Here is a 17,724-nt window from a genome sequence, read left to right as displayed (position 1 = left end):
AAAAAGTGCCAGAATTTTTTTAGAACCTGAAAAAAACTCCCTTCTACTCTGCCCAACTTTTTTCACTTTTGTAGTCTTTTTCCTAATTTTTTTTCTGATTTTGTATTTTTCTTAGTTTGCTCATCATTATTATTTTCTCATGTTTAGATTTGCTTATTTAACTTTTTTAATACTTTATTCTCCTTTCTCCACCAGCTCCTCCTCTCTCTTCCACTTCCCCATTCTCTCTGGCATCTTTGCCCCCCCCCGTTTGCTCACACCTGATCTAGCTTGTACCTTGCAGTGTTGCTAGTTGGAGTATATTATTCAGGGCCTCTTGACTCCCATAATGCTGTAGCAAGGGTCACAAAATTCAGCCCTTGTCCTAAAATTCCCTGTCCCCCCACAGAATTGTAGAAAACCAGGTGACCCCCCTTCTGGGCAGGGGCATCTTTTCTTCTTTCTCCAATCCCCTCTCCTGCATGCCAGTTGAAGCTGGCAAGAGGAGGAAGAGAATAGCAGAGCCTCCAGCCACGTCGTCTTCCTGTCATTCGGGCCCAGCTGGCAATTGGAACTGCATGACACTTGCCTATGATACACGATTATTGCCACGGGTGGCAGGAGAAGGCAGTACTGCTCACCTCTTCTACTGGCTGAGAAAGAGGAGAGAACTGGCCGGAGAGGTTGGAAGGAGGGGAAAACAGGTAGAGATCGGTCTTAAGCCAATTTTGTTCAGTATGTTTGTCAGCAATTATTGCAGAGGAATAGGGAGGAAATGTTTGTCAGTTTTGCAGATGACACTAAGAGCTGTAGCAACGGACATACCTATGGGACTAGAGAAATGATCTAAGAAAGCTCAATGAGTGGTCAGCTACTTGACAACTATGCTTCAGTTTTATAAAATGCAGAGTTGTGCATTTTAGGTGCAGAAATCTAATGGAATGGTCCACATTGGCTGGTGAGTTACTAATGTTAACGGAGCAGGACTTCAGGATGATGTAGCTGACAGTTTGAAGGTAGCAAAACAGTATCACAAGGCAGCTCCTAGAGCCTGAGGAATGCTAGGGTGCATAGGGAGAAGTATAACTAGTAGAAAGAGGAGGGGACTCTACTGTTGTGCAGTCATGTGTGAGATCTCACCTGAGTATTGTCTTGTTCTGTAAGCTGTACCTCTGGCATGATATAGCTAGAATGGAGATGGTCCAGTGAGAGATTACCAAAATGATGTGGGGTTTGCAGCAAAAGTCCTACAAGTTGAGACTTTGGAATCTAAACATATAAACCCTGTCTTGCCTCTCCTCTAGGGGAAATATCGTACAGACATTCAGATAGTCTGGAAAGTATTAATGCACAATAAGCAAACCTTTTTCATTGGAAAGGAGGTTCCCCAGTACAAGGGGTCATGATATATGGTTTCAATGAAGTAAGACTGAGAAGCAGTGTCAGGAATTTATTTTTTTTCTTTTTATGGAAAGGTTGGTGGATTTGTGGAACACCTGTCTGAAGTGGATGGCGGAGGCTGGAATAACAGACTTCAGGAAGGCATGGAATAAACCAGAGGCGTAACCACGGGTCGGCCTCGCGGGCCTGAGCTGCCCCACTTTTGGCTAGCATCAGGGTCATGTCCCATCTGTGTCAGCCCCTTAAAGGTGTAGGCATTGGAATAACTGCCAATCGATGATCCCCTGTGCCTTTTAAGAAGGATAATTTAAATAGAAACACCACTGCCTTTGGGCTAGACATGTAAAAGTATGAGGCTATCAAAGTCTCTGTTTACTTTTGTCAGGTAGTTATTTCTCTCCTCTTAGCGCCTTCAGAATTCAGGAATCCCTGCATTGGGTGGAAGCCCATTTACATAATTGCTCTTCAGCAGTCTGAGAGATTAACACGTGTATAAAATAGTCTGCCCAGTTATTCCTGGCCACACTGCAAGTTGCCAGCCATATAGCATGACTGTCTGTAGGTTATCGCTCCGTATCAAATACCATGTTAGCCGTTTTCTTCTGCTGTGCTCCATCCTCCCAAGTGGCTGAGCTTAAACGATCCTCTCTTTAGTTTGCACCCAGTAACCTTCCCCTCCCTTTTCTAACCACAAAATACCACAGTAAACCAAACAGCCACAAACACCAGCATGGCTGTTTCCTGAATGTTTTGTCTCTTAGGTCCCCATGGCCTTTCCACATGGCTGCCTACCACCACCAACCTGCTGCCCTGATCCATTCAACATGAGGAGCACAAAGCCTGCCGGATAGAGAGCACCTGCCTTTCCGCCTGCCGGACAGAGAGAGGAAGAATTTGTTAGCAGTGGGGTCTCTCTCTTTGCTTTTTTGCACCAAAGGATCCTTTGTGCTTATCCCAGGGGCATAGCCTGAACTGAATTTTTTGGGGGTCCCAAGGTTAACATGAATGCACACTGTGGCAAGCTCCTTGCTCTTCCCCCTTCTATGTGGGTTTGCACAGCAGTAATTTCTGGCAATATGTGATCTCCTGTCTTTTCGCTGTCTCTGCTATTTCAAACCCTCCCCCTTCTGTGGTTAAGATGACTTTTTTTTTTTTTTTGCCATCTACTATGTTCCTATGAATGCAAGGGAGAGATTGGTGATGGGGGAGGATGGAAGGGAGATGATTGGGGGGAAAAGGAGAGAATGGGAGACACATGGGTGAGAGGACAGGAGAGGCTGAAGGGAGAGGTCTGGAGGTATGGGGTGGAGGGGAAGAGATAATGGATTGGGGATTCTCTACCAGGGCCTCTCAAGGCTACAGGGGAGAAGACAGGAGGGATGAGAGTTTGGGTGGTGAGGAAGGAAAACCTGCTGGAGGGATCAAATAGGAAGGAAGAAAGGAGAAAAAAATAAAAATGAGGTAAAACAAATGGTGAAATAAAAAATGGAAAAACATCCAGACATTAGGTTGAAAAACGGATTTTTTTAATGTAAGACAGATTTACATATTAAATAATTTAAATGTTATACAACTTTACCCCAGAGCCATTGCAGGAAACTGAGGGTTCTTGTATTGTTTAGTGTTGCTGAGCTGTGAGGACTAGGAGCTTTCTTTTCAAGCTTCCGACGTGTCCATTGCTAAAGGCTTTGGAGCCACTGGTGACACTAGTTTGCCAGTTGGATGATTCTTCTTGGTTGGACTGCTGTGAGCTGCCAATATTGCAGGCAGAAAAGGCCGCCTTGTTGCATTTGTGCTGATAGGGCTGCAGAGAGGCAGTAAGGGTAATGGAGATACAGCTTTGCTTTAAAAAAGTATTTCTGTATGTGTGTTTAAAAGTTATGGGACATGTTAAAACCTAGTTATGTGCAGTGTAGCATGTGTGAAACAATGTTCAGATTTCCTGCTTCCAAACAGATGGACTGGATCTGCAGGTGCGTTCTACAGCCCAGAGAACAGCTTGCATATGAAACTTAACTAGACAGGCGTCTTCTGCTGCCAAAAGAAATAAGTAAGCCCCCAGCACAGTGGGTCACACTGGAACTGCAGTACATGCTGCCCTCTCCTTCCTGCCGCATGCACAAGATGGCTGATGCTTGGTATAGTGAAGTATATGTTTCCAAATATACCATTAATTGCGTTCTTTTGTCTTTACATGATTTTCTTGAACTTCAATCAAGAAACCAAAGAGGTAATTTTAAAAGTAATTAACAAAGGCTGGTTTTGGTTTTGGTTTTATTTAACGCTGCAATTTACAAGAATAATTTCATGTGTGTATGATGTTCCCTTGCAGCAAGAAGGAGAGAACACTGAATACAAATTTGAATGGCAGAAGGTTGCCCCAAGAGAAAAGTAAGAGTTCTTCGGAGCTAGTTCATCTTGATCTTTAGTATCTTCTTTTTTTTTAATATACTGTAGTTTTCACCTTTCGCCTCTCTCCATATATCACAAGGATTGATCTTCTCTAGCCCCCTCCTGGAGCATCCTAGTCATTCACTGGCACCTCACCTCAAATGCTACTTCCCTGGAAGTAGCTAGGCAGCCACCTTCTAATTAGGTTCCTGTGTCCGGTCATAAAACTAAATCTCCCAGTACATGCTTAGTAACACTATGAAAGCTTACTAAATTATGATCTGAGCTACTTTCTCATTAAGTGCACAGCACGTAGAATTGCATTATCTTCTGTAAATGCACACATCCGCATGTTACTCCTACTAAGCACACAATTTTAAGAGAGTTTCAGAACATGTGTGATTTGTTTCTTTAGAGAACTAATCCCTGATTTTTAGCAGTAATGCCTATCTTGTGAGCCTGGACCCTCATCTGGGCTCTTCTATACTGCAGAAAGATTTAATATTCTAGCATGGAAAGGAGCCAGAGTTAAAATTGTAAGTGTACAGTTGATATCGGAATGTGATTTGAGACAAGACATGGTGGCCATCTGGAATGATAAAGGCTGAGAATTGCGGGAGCATTTGTAACCTGTGCCTTTCTTCTTTGCACTTTACAGATATGCTAAGGATGATATGAATGTCCGAGATCAGCCTTTTGGCATTCAGGCAAGTTCTTAATATTTTAATTTGTAGATTTCTTTGGGGGAGGGGGGCCTTCAGTAGAACAATAGCATATATGTTGTTTACTCAATGCCAGCAAATTTATGTATGCAAATAAACTTGCACAGCATTTAATATTTAATGTGCCCTAACTCAAAACCTTTACTTTTTGCCATTTACTTGTTGACAAAATAAGAAAAAATGTGGAGAAAAAAACTGAAACAAGGTCACGTGATGCTTCCATGCTGAACGGACCCCCATCTCCCACAAGCTCCTGACCCCTCAGCCTCTTAACAGCTCTGTTCCTGGCGTGCATCGGCTCGGCAGCAATCTCTTATGGCAGAGGAAATTGCTAAAAAGTCTCTCCTGCTGATGTGGGGGGGAGCAGGCTGACTGCGCTAAACGCAATTGCTGCTGTTGGACCGCGCAGCATGTGTCGAAGAGGCCACGTCCAACGACAATATGGCGGATGTCACGCTCCCCGTCGACATTGCCAAGGCGATGAAGACTGCCATTAACCAATTAGGGGACAAAATACATTCAAGTTTAGACTCCAAGCTGGAGTCTGTGGTGGACTGCGTATCTCAAGTGGTTTCTACAATAAATGAGAACACTGCAAGGCTAGACTCCCTGACAGACCAGGTGGAGGAGTTAGAAATGTCTCTCACCGCCACCAGGCAAAAGCTAGAGGCCCTGGAAAGGGGGCAGAAAGCAGCCCTAGAGAAGTAGGACAACCTGGAAAATAGGAGTCGTCGTAACAATATCAGTCTCGTTGGCCTGCCAGAGCGTACAGAGGGCTCTGACCCAGTGGAGTTCTTTTCTACTTTGCTGCCCACTCTGCTGCAGGTTCCCTTCACTGGGGACAGAGTCAAGCTGGATCGCCCATAGAGCCTTAGCGAATGTCTGTAATGGTATTGAGGTTGTTACTATGCACTTCTTTTTCCTTGTCCATCCTGACTCAGCCATGTGAAACTTACGGAACCTATCTCACTGAGATCCTGACCCTTTTGTGGACATCCTCCAGAGCCTATGCTGCATTCATCTTCCACAGTGACATTCTGCCTGGCTCACATTGTCCCTCTTCTCATTTTCATCTCCATGGCTGACAGTACATCTCACTGATCTGGACACTTTACAGTGGACTGAAGACTCTGCATCAGGGTTTTATTGCTTGAGGTGGACAGGGGAGGTAGATAGTATTAAGGTTGTGAATAAGGTATTTCCTTTCCTATAGGGTTGCTGTTTAGGAAGGTAGGTTATTCCCGGGTTTCCCCCCCGCTGGTCCAGGTTCTTCCCAGGGGGCTGGGTTGGGGGAGGGGGAGCTGCTTGGGTCACCCTGCAGGCTCTCTTTCCTCAACGCAGGGTCATTTTGGTTTATAATTCGGGGGGGGGGGGAAGGGCTGGGGTACTTTTGGGGGTTAGTCTCTTGCAGTTTGGGATTGTGGGAGTTACACAGTAAAACCAATTGGGGTCGAATTACATGGGGCTTACTCTCTCTTGATGTTGCAATAATTAACTTTTTTACTTCTTCTCTATGGCTAATGCACTCTTAACTTTTTTCTGTAAATGTGAGGGATTTAGGCTCTCAAGTCAAGAGTCGGCATATTTTGGACTATTTCAGAAAGAAGGGGGCCCAACTGGTCTTTCAAGAAACCCACTTAACAGATTCAGAGCACGATAAGTTGGCCAGGGACTGGGTTGGGCGTGTTGAATATGCTTACTATAATTCTTAAAAGGGGGGGGGTCCCTGTATTTTGATATACAGGGCCTTGCCTTTAAACAGTCATAACACACTTAAAGATCCGGAGGGCCGTTATTTATTCCTGGAGTGGTCTCTGAACGGGGAATGTTTTATTCTCATTAACATGTATGGGCCTATTGCGAGACAGATTATTATGACCATTTGCAAAACCTGCTAGAGGCCCTCCCCCCTGATCCTCTGGTAGCCGGAGGAGACTGGAATATTAGTCTTGATCCCCGACTCGACAGGTCTTCCAAAGTGCTACAGGTGGTATAGCAGATTATCTAAAAGACCTGATGTCACGTTTCAACTTGGCTGATGTTTGGAGGGAGCAAAACCCAACTGGCAGAGACTATACTTATTATTTGCCTCTGTTCTTTTCTTATAGTCGGATAGACTTTTTTCTTTGTTCTCGCTCTCTTTTTCCTTGGATATACTTGGCTGATATTGGTTCTGCGGTTATATTGGACCACAGCCCTATTTACCTACCACTCTATCTCTCTCGTATTCCCACTATGAAGAAGAGCTGGCACTTTAACTTGTCTTTACTGCGGCTCAAACCTTTTTGTGTGTTAATTCGGGACACTGTGAGATTCAGGACTCTAACGAATACACTCCGGTTCTAATATTGGAGATTCTAAAATCCATCTTGCAAGGACGGATCATAAGCTTCGCTTCCCATCATAAGAAAGAAAGAGCTTGCCGCGAGCAGTCCCTGGAGCTCCGAATAGGCCAATTGGAGAAATTTCATAAACATACCGATTCGTATTGTATGTATCGCGAATTGGAACAATACAGGGCCACCCTCCGTGAATTGCAACTCGAGGACATCAGTGGGTTTTTCGGTACTCTCAACAGAGAATATACGAATTCGGAAACAAGGTCAAGACCCATGCTTTCTTGCTTGTTGCATCGGCGCTCACAAAGGGCCTTGATTTCTGGTATTTGCCGGCAGGACGGGTCCTTGGTTCACTCTGAGAGCATCAATACTCTGTTCAAGGAACTTTTTACACACTTAAACTCTGCTGATACCCAAGCCTCTGCTGCGGATGTAGCAGGATATTTAGCCGATCTACCACTTCCAGTATTGACTGGTTGCTCTAGTTACCACCCTGGAAATCCAAAGCACCATTTCTAGTTTGCCCAGGTGGAAAAGTTCAGGTTCGGATGGTTACCTGGTTGAATTTTACAAATGTTTTTTGACAGATCTAGAAGGGCCCCTTAAGTATGTTTTCGATCATATGCAGGCTCATCTTGATAACACAGGCACTCTTTTAGATGCCACCATAGTAGTATTACCAAAGCCTGGGCGAGACCATCATAAACCGGAAGCCTATCGGCCAATTTCTTTGCTGAATGCAGATGTAAAGATACTGGCTAAGATATTACAGCTACGTCTTGAAAGCTGCAAAGGATCCTTAATTGGCCCTGATAAGTCCGGGTTCATTAGCTGCCGATCTTCGGTGAACAACACACAGCGTTTATTTGATATCCTCGCCTTGGCTAAACACGGTAAGATCCCTGGTCCCTGGATGCAGAAAAGGCCTTTGATCGGCTAAGCTGGCTGTTTCTGTTTGCAGTGCTTGCGAAAATGGACTTTCCCGACCTGTTTTGCACTTGGATTCGGGCCTTGTATAGTCACCCTCGAGCCAGAGTTTTCACGAAAGACTGGATGTCTGATTTTTTTCCTATCATGAAAGGTACTTGGCAGGGTTGCCCATTGTCGTCCCTGCTTTTTAAACGTGCCATCGAACCTCTCGCAGTAAATTGTGAATGCACCAGATATACATTGTTTCCGGATTGGCAACCATTCTCATTTGATTTCTTTATACGCTGACTATGTTCTCCTTTTTCTAGCAGACCTGAAACGCGAAGGGCCGATGTTGCTGGCAGAGTTGGTAGCTTTCAGTGTTGTATCCGGATACAAGGTTAATTTTCATAAATCCAAGATTTTTCCGATTGGTACTGCTGTGTTGGAGAAGATCCCAGCCTGTTTTACTCCCTTCAAACGGGCAACAACTTCTGTAAAGTATTTGGGTATCCATGTACCGCGAAGCCAGAAAGATCTGTACAGTCTCAGTTATGCCCCTGTGATCACGGCATTCCGACATGACCTTCAAGGCTGGAGAGATCGTTGTCTCTCTTGGGGCAGGAGAATTAATGTTAACAAAATGAATATACTGCCCCTTTATCATTTCTTTTCCAAAATATTCCTTGTTTCTTACCAGCATTATGTTGCTTGATTTTCTTTGGGAAAGATGACCTGCTGGGTCAGTTTGAACATACTAATCCGGCCTAAAGAATGGGGGGTATGGTTTTTCCTTGTTTTCTGGCCTATTTCTGGATGCCTAGTGGGCGTCTACACCTGGATATATATGGAGACTGGGCTTCTCCCAGGCTCACTCAAGTGGTATCTTATAGGCAGAGCAGACCTGGAGTTGCTCCTCTCGACATCTTTGCTCTCGCTCGGAGGCAGAAAAGCTTGCCGCAATTGCCCACTTATTGCCTGCACTGTCCAAACATGGAAAGCCCTTTGTAGGGGATTAGGCATTACACATACAGGTCCTTATGTTTTTTCCCCACTGTGGAAGAACTCCGCCTTGTCATACACACGTTTAGCCGGGAGGCAAAACAGTGGTGGGGGGGAAGACTTTTGCTGTCTAGGTCATCTTTACGGAGGGGACAGGTTGCTCTCCTTTGCCGAGCTCCAAGACGAATTCAAAATTGCAGCTGATACACAGCCTTATCATGACCTTTTGCTACAGGAACGAACTGCGACAGCGCAGGGGGTGGTATTGGGTAACTTCTACTGCTTTGGAACTCGCTTTCACTAAGGGTTTCATGAGTCGCAGGACGAGCTCCTTCCTATACCGCGCCATTATTCAGACCTATATAGACTGGGAGCCCATTTTGCAGGTGGAGCGCCAGTGGAATACAGACCTGGGGTTCACGATTAGTTCGAAGGCTTGGTGGGGAGTCTGGCGTAAGGCGCATAGATTGTCTCTCTGTTCTAAATGGACAGAATTGTTGGTGTGCCTCGTTATGAGTTCTTATAGATTTACGCTTTTCTTTTCTCACTTCTCTGCTACTTCTCCCTACTGTTGGTGGGCTGTGGCCAGTTAGGGTCCTACCGTCATGTCTGGTCGGGACTGTCCCATGGTGTCCGCCTTCTGGGTGTGGGTGGGACGACTCATTAGGCAAATTGCAGGTTGAAATATCTCCGTGAATCCAGGTCTCTGTCTCCTCAGGCTTTGGGGGCCCCAGAAGCTGGATAAATACAAAAAGCTGCTGGTCCTGCATTTGTTGCATGCCGCTCGCTTTGCTATTGCATGGAAATGGAAGTCTACCTGATACGTGATAACGTATCTCTTTATAATAAGATTTGGGAACACTATTGGAATTTTTACCACTCCTTTTAAATAATTGCTCCTTAAGTGGGTTAGTTCTTTTAATACCCTGTAACATGCTTTATTCAATGTCATACATTGACCCTCTGTATGTTTTGATTCTGATTTATAAATAAAGAGTTAAAAAAAATAAAAATAAAAAAACTGAAACAAAATCTGAATACTTGTGGATATTTCCAAAGTAATTAGGATCATTTATTACTAATAGGGATAATTTTTTATACTAATTAGAACTAACAGGAAAGCGAGCTCTTCTGATGCAGTTATAACAAAGGCAGTTGTAAATATACTGTAATCTCTGATCGAAGCTTCTAATTGATTAATCTTATCAGGATCACTTTTCTTATGTTGAGGATGCTGGGCTTAGTTGCTAATTATGAGAAACAGTCTGTTAAACTAGTTTTTGCGTGTTACTCAATTGACAATTATACAAAAAGTGTGTATATATATATATATATTTTTTTTTTTTATTTTTATTTTTTTTTAATTTATTTTTTTTTTTTTTAATTTCCTCTTCATTAGGGATACCTTAACAAGTCATGTATTGCAACCTGTTTTGTAGTGATAAATAATTTGCAATTACATAGTGCGTGGGGGTGAATTGCTCTTGCCCTGCCAGTCAGAGCACAGAATCCCAGGGAAGGATCCAGCTGTCAAGATTCTGGTGTGATGGTGCCAGATCCAGTCTGTCATCTAGCTGACTAACTCTACAGACATACTAGGGGATCAATGTAATAATCTGCAGAAGTTTCAGTGGTAATGGCCTGATATTGCAAGATGTTTTGCTTTTTATGGGAATGACACATTTGCATCATTTTGAAATTTAAACTAGTTGCTGATGAGTTTATTTGCATGAGTTTTCAGCTAATTAGCAATTTTTATAAGTTTTGCAAATGGGTTAACAAGTGAGAAATAATGGACACTAAAATTTGCAAACTTGATTGTGTGCTATTTGGTGATTTTGCGCATGCTATTCTGTTTGCGAATCCATTTGCACGATAGTACATCAGCCTTTAGGTTTGAGCATAGGGGAAGACATGAAATATTGGACCTATTATAAATCAGGCCCACTATGTTTCTTGACTGTACCTTACTCTCTCCTCAGGTGCGAAATGTGCGCTGTATTAAGTGCCATAAATGGGGCCATGTTAACACTGACCGAGAGTGTCCATTGTTTGGTCTTTCTGGAATTAATGCAAGTTCAGTTTCTACTGATGGATCAGGTAAGATCTCAACTTGTCTCTTTCAATTATTTGCATAACTGATTTAAAACTCCCAGCCATGTATGAAGGTGTATGTGAGATGTCAGATATGCATAGAAGGATACCAGGGTCCCTTCCTGCTACCCCTGCTCAGACTGCACGGTGTTGGTACTGTGCATCATGCCTTTAAAGGCTTATACTTATTGGCTTCCAATGTTGGCATGTCTACACTGGTGACTAGTGCTGCCCATCAGTTGTAGATAAGGCTCGCTAGTCATTGCATAGCTTCCACTGCAGCACATTCACTTTCTTTTAAACATTGTTATCAGAAATTCTGGGTTCTTAGCAGGTTGTGTTATGTCTAAAGATGACCTACATGAACTTTCAAGAGACAGATGGCTGATCCATCTGAAAAAAAGGATCTTTGTAGGCTTGAAAGCTCATATACAATGTCATCTTTGAATAATTCTTAACTTTTTTGGCATATGCAATTGCTAAACATTTAGAGATTAATTCATTTTTAGAGCTTACTAGAAGCATAGCAATACTTGACAGAGAGTGCATGTATTTATGTAAGTCTCTTGTCTTCTGTGATGTTATCAGGGTGAAAGCATATGTCAGACTGACCCTCCCTTTGGCCTACCACATCTTGCAGGTGAACCTAGAAGATGTGGTAGGCCAGATTGACAAACTGAAGAGTAGTGAATCACCTGGACCGGATGGTATACACCCCAGGGTTCTGAAAGAACTCAAAAATAATATTTCAGACCTATTTCAATTGATTTGTAACCTATCATTAAAATCATCCATTGTACCTGAAGACTGGAAGGTGGCCATTGTCGTCTCAGTGTGCTGTGGCGGTCAAAAAAAAGTAAACAATGTTAAGAATTATTAAGAAGGGAATGGCAAAACAATGGATGTCATAATGCTTCTGTATCGCTCCATGGTGAGACTGCACCTTGAATACTGTGTGCAATTCTGGTTGCCACATCTAAAAAAAGATAAAGCTGCACTAGAGAGAGTGCAGAGAAGGGCAACCAAAATAAGGGGCATGGAACAGCTCCCCTGTGAGGAAAGGCTAAAGAAGTTTGGGCTGTACAGTTTGGAGAAGACCACCAAGATAGAGGTTTACAAAATCATGAAAGGACTTAAACAAGTTAATGTAAATTGGTTATTTACTCTCTCAGATAATAGGACTAGGGGACACTTCATGAAGTTAGCAAAACAAATCAAAGAAAATTCTTTTTCACTCAGCATATGGTTAAGCTCTGGAATTCATTGCCAGAGGATGTGGTTACAGCAGTTAGTGTGACTGGGTTTAAAAAAGGTTTGGATAAGTTCATAGAGGATAAATCCATAAACTGCTGTGACGGTAATTAATAAGCGGTAGTAGCTTGAGATATATTTAATGTTTGGGTACTTGCCAGGTACTTGTAGCTTGGCTTGGCCACAGTTGAAAACAGGATACTGGACTTGATGGACCCTTGGTCTGATCCAGTATGGCATATCAAATGTGCATTAATTCCCCTGCTTCACCCTCCCCCCTCCCCTTTTCCTCTCCTCAGTTCTATTATTAGTTACACTGTAAAGCCCCGGTGGCTGTTTTTCTCGTTGTATGGAAACCGATGTGATGTTTTCTTAACGAATGTCGGTATATAAAAAAACTTTAAATAAATATCTCATGTTCTTATGTTCTTTTGCTTATATTAAATTATTTAATTATCTTTGACACAAGCTTACAGTCCCAAGAGACAGTGCTGAAAGTTTCCCAGGCTTAAATCCTAGTCATTGGGTGTGTTTTAAAACAGCAGTGCATTTGCAGCCTTTACAGAAGGGATTAAGTTTGGAGGTGGATTCCTGATAGTGAGGTCAACCTAACCCCAGTGCCTTGTGAGGCTGAGACTGCAGGCATTGCACCAGTACATGGGGGTACTTGTATGTCCCTTCTCTACACACCTTCCCTCTGGGTGGCACTTTCTGGGCATTTTCTTTATTAAAAATTTCACTTTATCAAATTGACAATAGTGTTACAAGGAAAAGGAAATAGGATGTCTGATATTCTCCAGACATATGTGAATGTTCTATATTTTGTTAAATGTTTGAATTGTGATAATTTGGCTGCTGCTATGTTTTTTTATGATGGTGTGAGTGAGGGATGGAGGTAAGAATAGTTTTAAATTATAATGTATAATATAACACATTTTGCTACATATTTTGATTCATATTGATAGCACATTGATTTGTGTGAGCACTCTACTGTTTCTAATTGACTTGATGTTTGTTGTAGGGTTGTGATTTTGCTTCTTTCTTCCATTGTAATCATTACAAAAAAGGAAATAGGATGACAGCATAAAAAAAAAAATCAAAAATATCCTCAATCATTAATTGTTGCAGATATAAAAATATTTTTATAACAATAAAAGTCTCATTGTCAAAGCCAAGCAAACTGAATAGTGTGGCACAAGAAGGCCCTGCACCAGATCCCTCCAGGAATGTAGTTGTCCAAACTACTGACAGGTACTTGCAATTGATCTGTGGCTACAGATGATCCCTCTACAGCCTCTTTATATAGGAACTTCCCAGGGGATTGTAAGGATCTCCGTCAAATATTTATGGAGCATTTTCTAGGCTGGTAGCGTATACTTGTGGAAAGCTGGAAGTCTGTTTTCCATTAGCTTGAGCTTGTGATGTATTTGTGCACTCTGTTCTGCAAAAACAGAGCTGGCAATTTATGCTGCGCTTGCAAAGCCTCAATTTTCCCAGTGTGTTTCACTCTCTAGTCTAGTAGTATGTTCCTTGGCAGCCCCCAGCGATACTTCCATGTTCCTCATTTTGTACTGAAAACATAATTGTCTGCCCCATGGTCTCCAAAGTATTAGTAGCAGGTCTGTCCAGGCTATCCAGGCAACTGAGCCATGTTCCTTCTAGAGTTCTTTCTTTGTGCCCGCCCCCAACCCCCATTCCCAACTTGTTGGGTCACCGCTATCAGGCGACCCAGACTGGATGCTGCCAGAGACTGCATAATGGGCTCAACAGGCCATTGGTCTAACCCAGCTTGGCATTTCTTTTGTTCCTATGGTCTCTCCCAACATGTCTTCCTCAGATGTTGCTTCCAGAGGCAGTCGAAACTGAACCATTTCTCTTGAAACTGGTAAAAAGTACCTGCTGGCTTTTGCACCTAATTTTTGTGTGGGTAGATCTTTGTAGGGAAAATAGTGCACCTAGACTACCCTAAATGCAGCTGAAAATGTGCCCTTTGTGGAACAGCACACGTATTTTTCAGTCATATTGAGTGAAGGCAGTTTTCAGTCATGCCAATTTATGTGTGTAAATCAGTATTTACCCAGGTAAGTGGCTTTAAAAATTGTCCCCCTTGAATCCCACCACATCCACTGAGATCTTCTGCAACTTCCTCTTCCCTCTTGTGTGTCTCTTCCTTTCCTTCCATTTGGATGGGAAGCTCTTTAGGCCAGAGATCTCCCTTACCTGTGGTGCCTATTTGACTTCCCTTCATCACTGAGTCCCTTTAAGTAGGAAAAACAGAACTGGCACTTTATGCTGCGCTTGCAAAGCCTCAATTTTCTCAGCATGTTCCACTCTCTAGTCTAAAAGAGTGGAACATGCTTGGCAGTCCCCAGCGAAACTTCCAAGTTCCTCATTTTTTTACTGAAAATATTATAATTGTCTGTCACATGGTCTCCAAAGTAATAGCAGGTCTGTCCAGGCAACTGAGCCATTTTCCCACTGGAGTGAGGGAGTACTGTATTAGCCACCAAAACTAGGGACCAGACCAGATGATATGGGGCAGAAAGGTACAAAAAGCTTACCAGTCAGTTTGCTTGCATAGTTTTGAAATGGCCCCAAGGGATTTTAGCTTGATCCTTAAATGTAGACCTTGAAGGTAATGTCCCACAGCACTTTTGTAGTCATAGTTTTTCCCGTCGATTAGCAGGGCTGAATTAGCCATGCTGTCATGGAGAATGTCCTCCGGGTATCGCAAAGCGGAGCTTGCCAAAGCTATTACAGAGCTTAGCTCTGTAGTCTGCGCATGTGTTCCCGCGCAGGAAGGCAGCTTCTCCTCAGTCTGTTCTCTCTGCGAGCGCAAAGAGTGAAAGTACTTCAGCGGATAGACCAAATATAAAAAATAATAAATATAAAGGAGGAACACCATTGCGCAGGTATGCCCCGACCATCGGGATTTAAACCGTGTGCGTGTGGGAAAAATCATGTCCATAACAGATGGACATTCGGCATGTTATATCTGTCTGGGCGCAAACCACAACCAGGCAACATGCAAACATTGTGGCTGCATGTTGCCTAGGGCCCAACGGCAGAGGGCTCAGAAAATTAAGAATCTATGGTTTGCAGCTAAGGGCTTGTATGCCCCCCACCCCAGAGGCCCATTTTTCACCGGCACCAAAATAGGCCCACCCAGAAAAAAGGGCAGCATCCTTAGGGGCCCCATGGATCGACTAAGAAAGGGGGCAACACATCAAAAGCAAAACATAGCTATCGCAACGTGCCTCGACAGAAGACCCGCGATTCGCACAGCGAGCCTCGACGCGATCGTCAGCCTTCCAAAGCATCGGCACCGGTGTCTATACCAAGGCCCTCAATGCCTGGAGACACCGCGTGCACTACCACACATGCGCCCTTGATGCGGCCAGCGATGCATGCTGTGACGCAATCTTTGGCGCAGGAATTGAGAAGCAGCCGCATCGATCGTCGGCAGGAACTGAAGCAACACCTTGACTCCGGGGACCCTCGCCAAGATGAAGAGAGCAATATCCCCTCTGATCACACTGTGGTTCCACAGCCTAGACCGCACAAATGCACATCCGGGCACAGAAGCCCAGTGTCAACTAACAGGACAGGTGAGGACTTCGTTGACGTGGCCTCCCGTTCCGACTCTCAGGATGCTTCGTCTTCCTCATCCTTGCAGGTCTACTCAGATCTCTCATCCATTTCCCGATAGCATCATACCTCCACGCAGCTCCAAGAAACCACTACATAAGAGGATCAGGGCTTGAGGTGATGAATGCCCACAAGCACCAAATTCCAATATTCTCCTAGCAGCGATTCCACACAACAGAGACTGAGTCAACTACTAACACTTCCTCCCCCAGTACCGGACATGGCTCAACAAGCCATAACACAGATCTCTGCCACCCTCACAGGTTTCTTCTCCTCTCTCCAGACGGGTTACTCCTATCCACAACCAAGCCCACTCAGCCTGCGAGTCTTTCCAACACAGTCGCGTGAACACTCGCCCTGTCTCTCTCACCGACAGGAGTCTCACCTCTCCCGGCAACTACCAGGGGAGGGTAATACCTCACCCTTCCCCTGGCTCTCACCGAATTTGCCTCCAACCAGACTCCCCGCCTGCCTCACCAGGGTTGTCCACAGGATACCCTTCTGACCCTGTAGAAGAACCCCAGGAGCCCTACTCCCCTGACCAGCAGATCTCTCATATCCTAAGTTCATTGAAAAGGTGGGCTCCACCCTGCACATCGAGATCCACAAGCTCCCGGATCCAAAAGCAGAAACTTTAGGCATTCTAAAGATATTTGAACTTCCAGCGGAACCAGCAGCTCTCCCATCCCACCATGTGTTGGATGTGGTCCTGGAAAAATCTTGGGAAACAGTTTACCATGTCGCCGGTTTCCTGGAAGACCGACTTAAAGTTCCGCATGAAACAGTCACCACTCTACACTCCCCCACAGCTACCACATGCTTCTATAGTGGTCGAGTCGGCCATGAAACATGCAAAGAAGATGAGAATGCATTCCAACACGCCATCGGGGAAAGATCATCGCTACCTAGATGAGTTTGCGAGGAGATCTTTCCAATCTGCCATGTTGGGTGCTCTGATCCATCAGCACCAATTTTATATTGTACAATATTTGTATGAATGCCTACCATTGCCCACTATCCCACATAGTCTCCCTGACTTAAGAAATGACCAAAGACTTGGACTGGTGGCTAAAAAGCCCATATACTCACAAAGAGTGTGCTTTTCCGTCCACTTCCCCTCAACTCAGTCCTCATGACAGATGCATCACACAAGGGATGGAGTGCCCATCTAGACCACCTGCAAATGCAAGGTCAGTGTTCCTCTCAAGCGCAATCTTACAAAATCAACCTCCTGGAGCTGAGGGCCATCAGAAATGCCCTCCGGACCTTTGTCACTTACTTACAAGGGAAAAGGGTCATGGTATATACCGACAACAAAGTCGCCATATTCTCCATCAACAAGCAAGGAAGATCTGGTTCATGGAACCTCTGCAGGGAAGCAATCCTCATCTTAGAATGGACAGCCCGCTATTCAGTCTTTCTGCAAGCAACATACCTACCGGGAATCGACAACAATCGAGCGGACAGATTGAGCCGAATTTTTCACCCTCACGAGTGGTCGCTACACCAACAGGTGGCCGACGACATCTTTCATCTTTGGCCACTGGGGAGTTCCGACCATAGACCTCTTCACCCGGAGCAGAACAAGAAGGTGCCACGTTTCTGCTCGGTGTTTCCCAGCCCTCTTCGCACAGCGCAAGATGCCTTTCCCCTGATTCCACTCCTTGCTCGCACGATTCAAAAGTGTGTCCAGGACATAGCAAACCTAATCCTAATCACTCCAGCAGGGCCCAGGCAACCCTGGTACTCTTATCTGCTCCGTTTGTCAATTGAACAATCCATTCCACTGGACTACAAGAGTGACCTATCCCAAGAAGAGGGCTCCCTCCTGCAACCAATGCAGGACTCGCTGCATCTAACAGCGTGGAGATTGAACGGTCATTACTAAGGGAACAAGGAATCTCCCAGGGCGCTCAGGACATCCTGATTGCCGCCAGGAATCCCTCTACCAGACGAAATTACCAATTGAAATGGAAACGATACTCGAC

At 44.3% G+C, this 17,724-nt stretch overlaps 1 protein-coding gene across 1 annotated transcript in view; it reads left to right on the top strand.

Annotated features, from left to right (window-relative positions):
• Positions 1-17,724, top strand: part of CIR1 (corepressor interacting with RBPJ, 1) — a 55,654-nt gene that overhangs the window by 16,405 nt on the left and 21,525 nt on the right. Inside the window, exons 4-7 of the mRNA XM_029605807.1 lie at positions 3,600-3,610; positions 3,713-3,771; positions 4,430-4,478; positions 10,726-10,843. Coding sequence (XP_029461667.1) covers positions 3,600-3,610; positions 3,713-3,771; positions 4,430-4,478; positions 10,726-10,843 — 237 coding nt within the window. The remainder of the gene's footprint in view (positions 1-3,599; positions 3,611-3,712; positions 3,772-4,429; positions 4,479-10,725; positions 10,844-17,724) is intronic.

Source organism: Rhinatrema bivittatum, chromosome 6 (genome assembly GCF_901001135.1).
Source record: "Rhinatrema bivittatum chromosome 6, aRhiBiv1.1, whole genome shotgun sequence".
In the NCBI taxonomy this organism is placed as follows: domain Eukaryota; kingdom Metazoa; phylum Chordata; class Amphibia; order Gymnophiona; family Rhinatrematidae; genus Rhinatrema; species Rhinatrema bivittatum.
The sequence above is the reverse complement of the archived record's forward strand: the minus strand, read 5'-3'. Positions and strand labels throughout refer to the sequence as shown.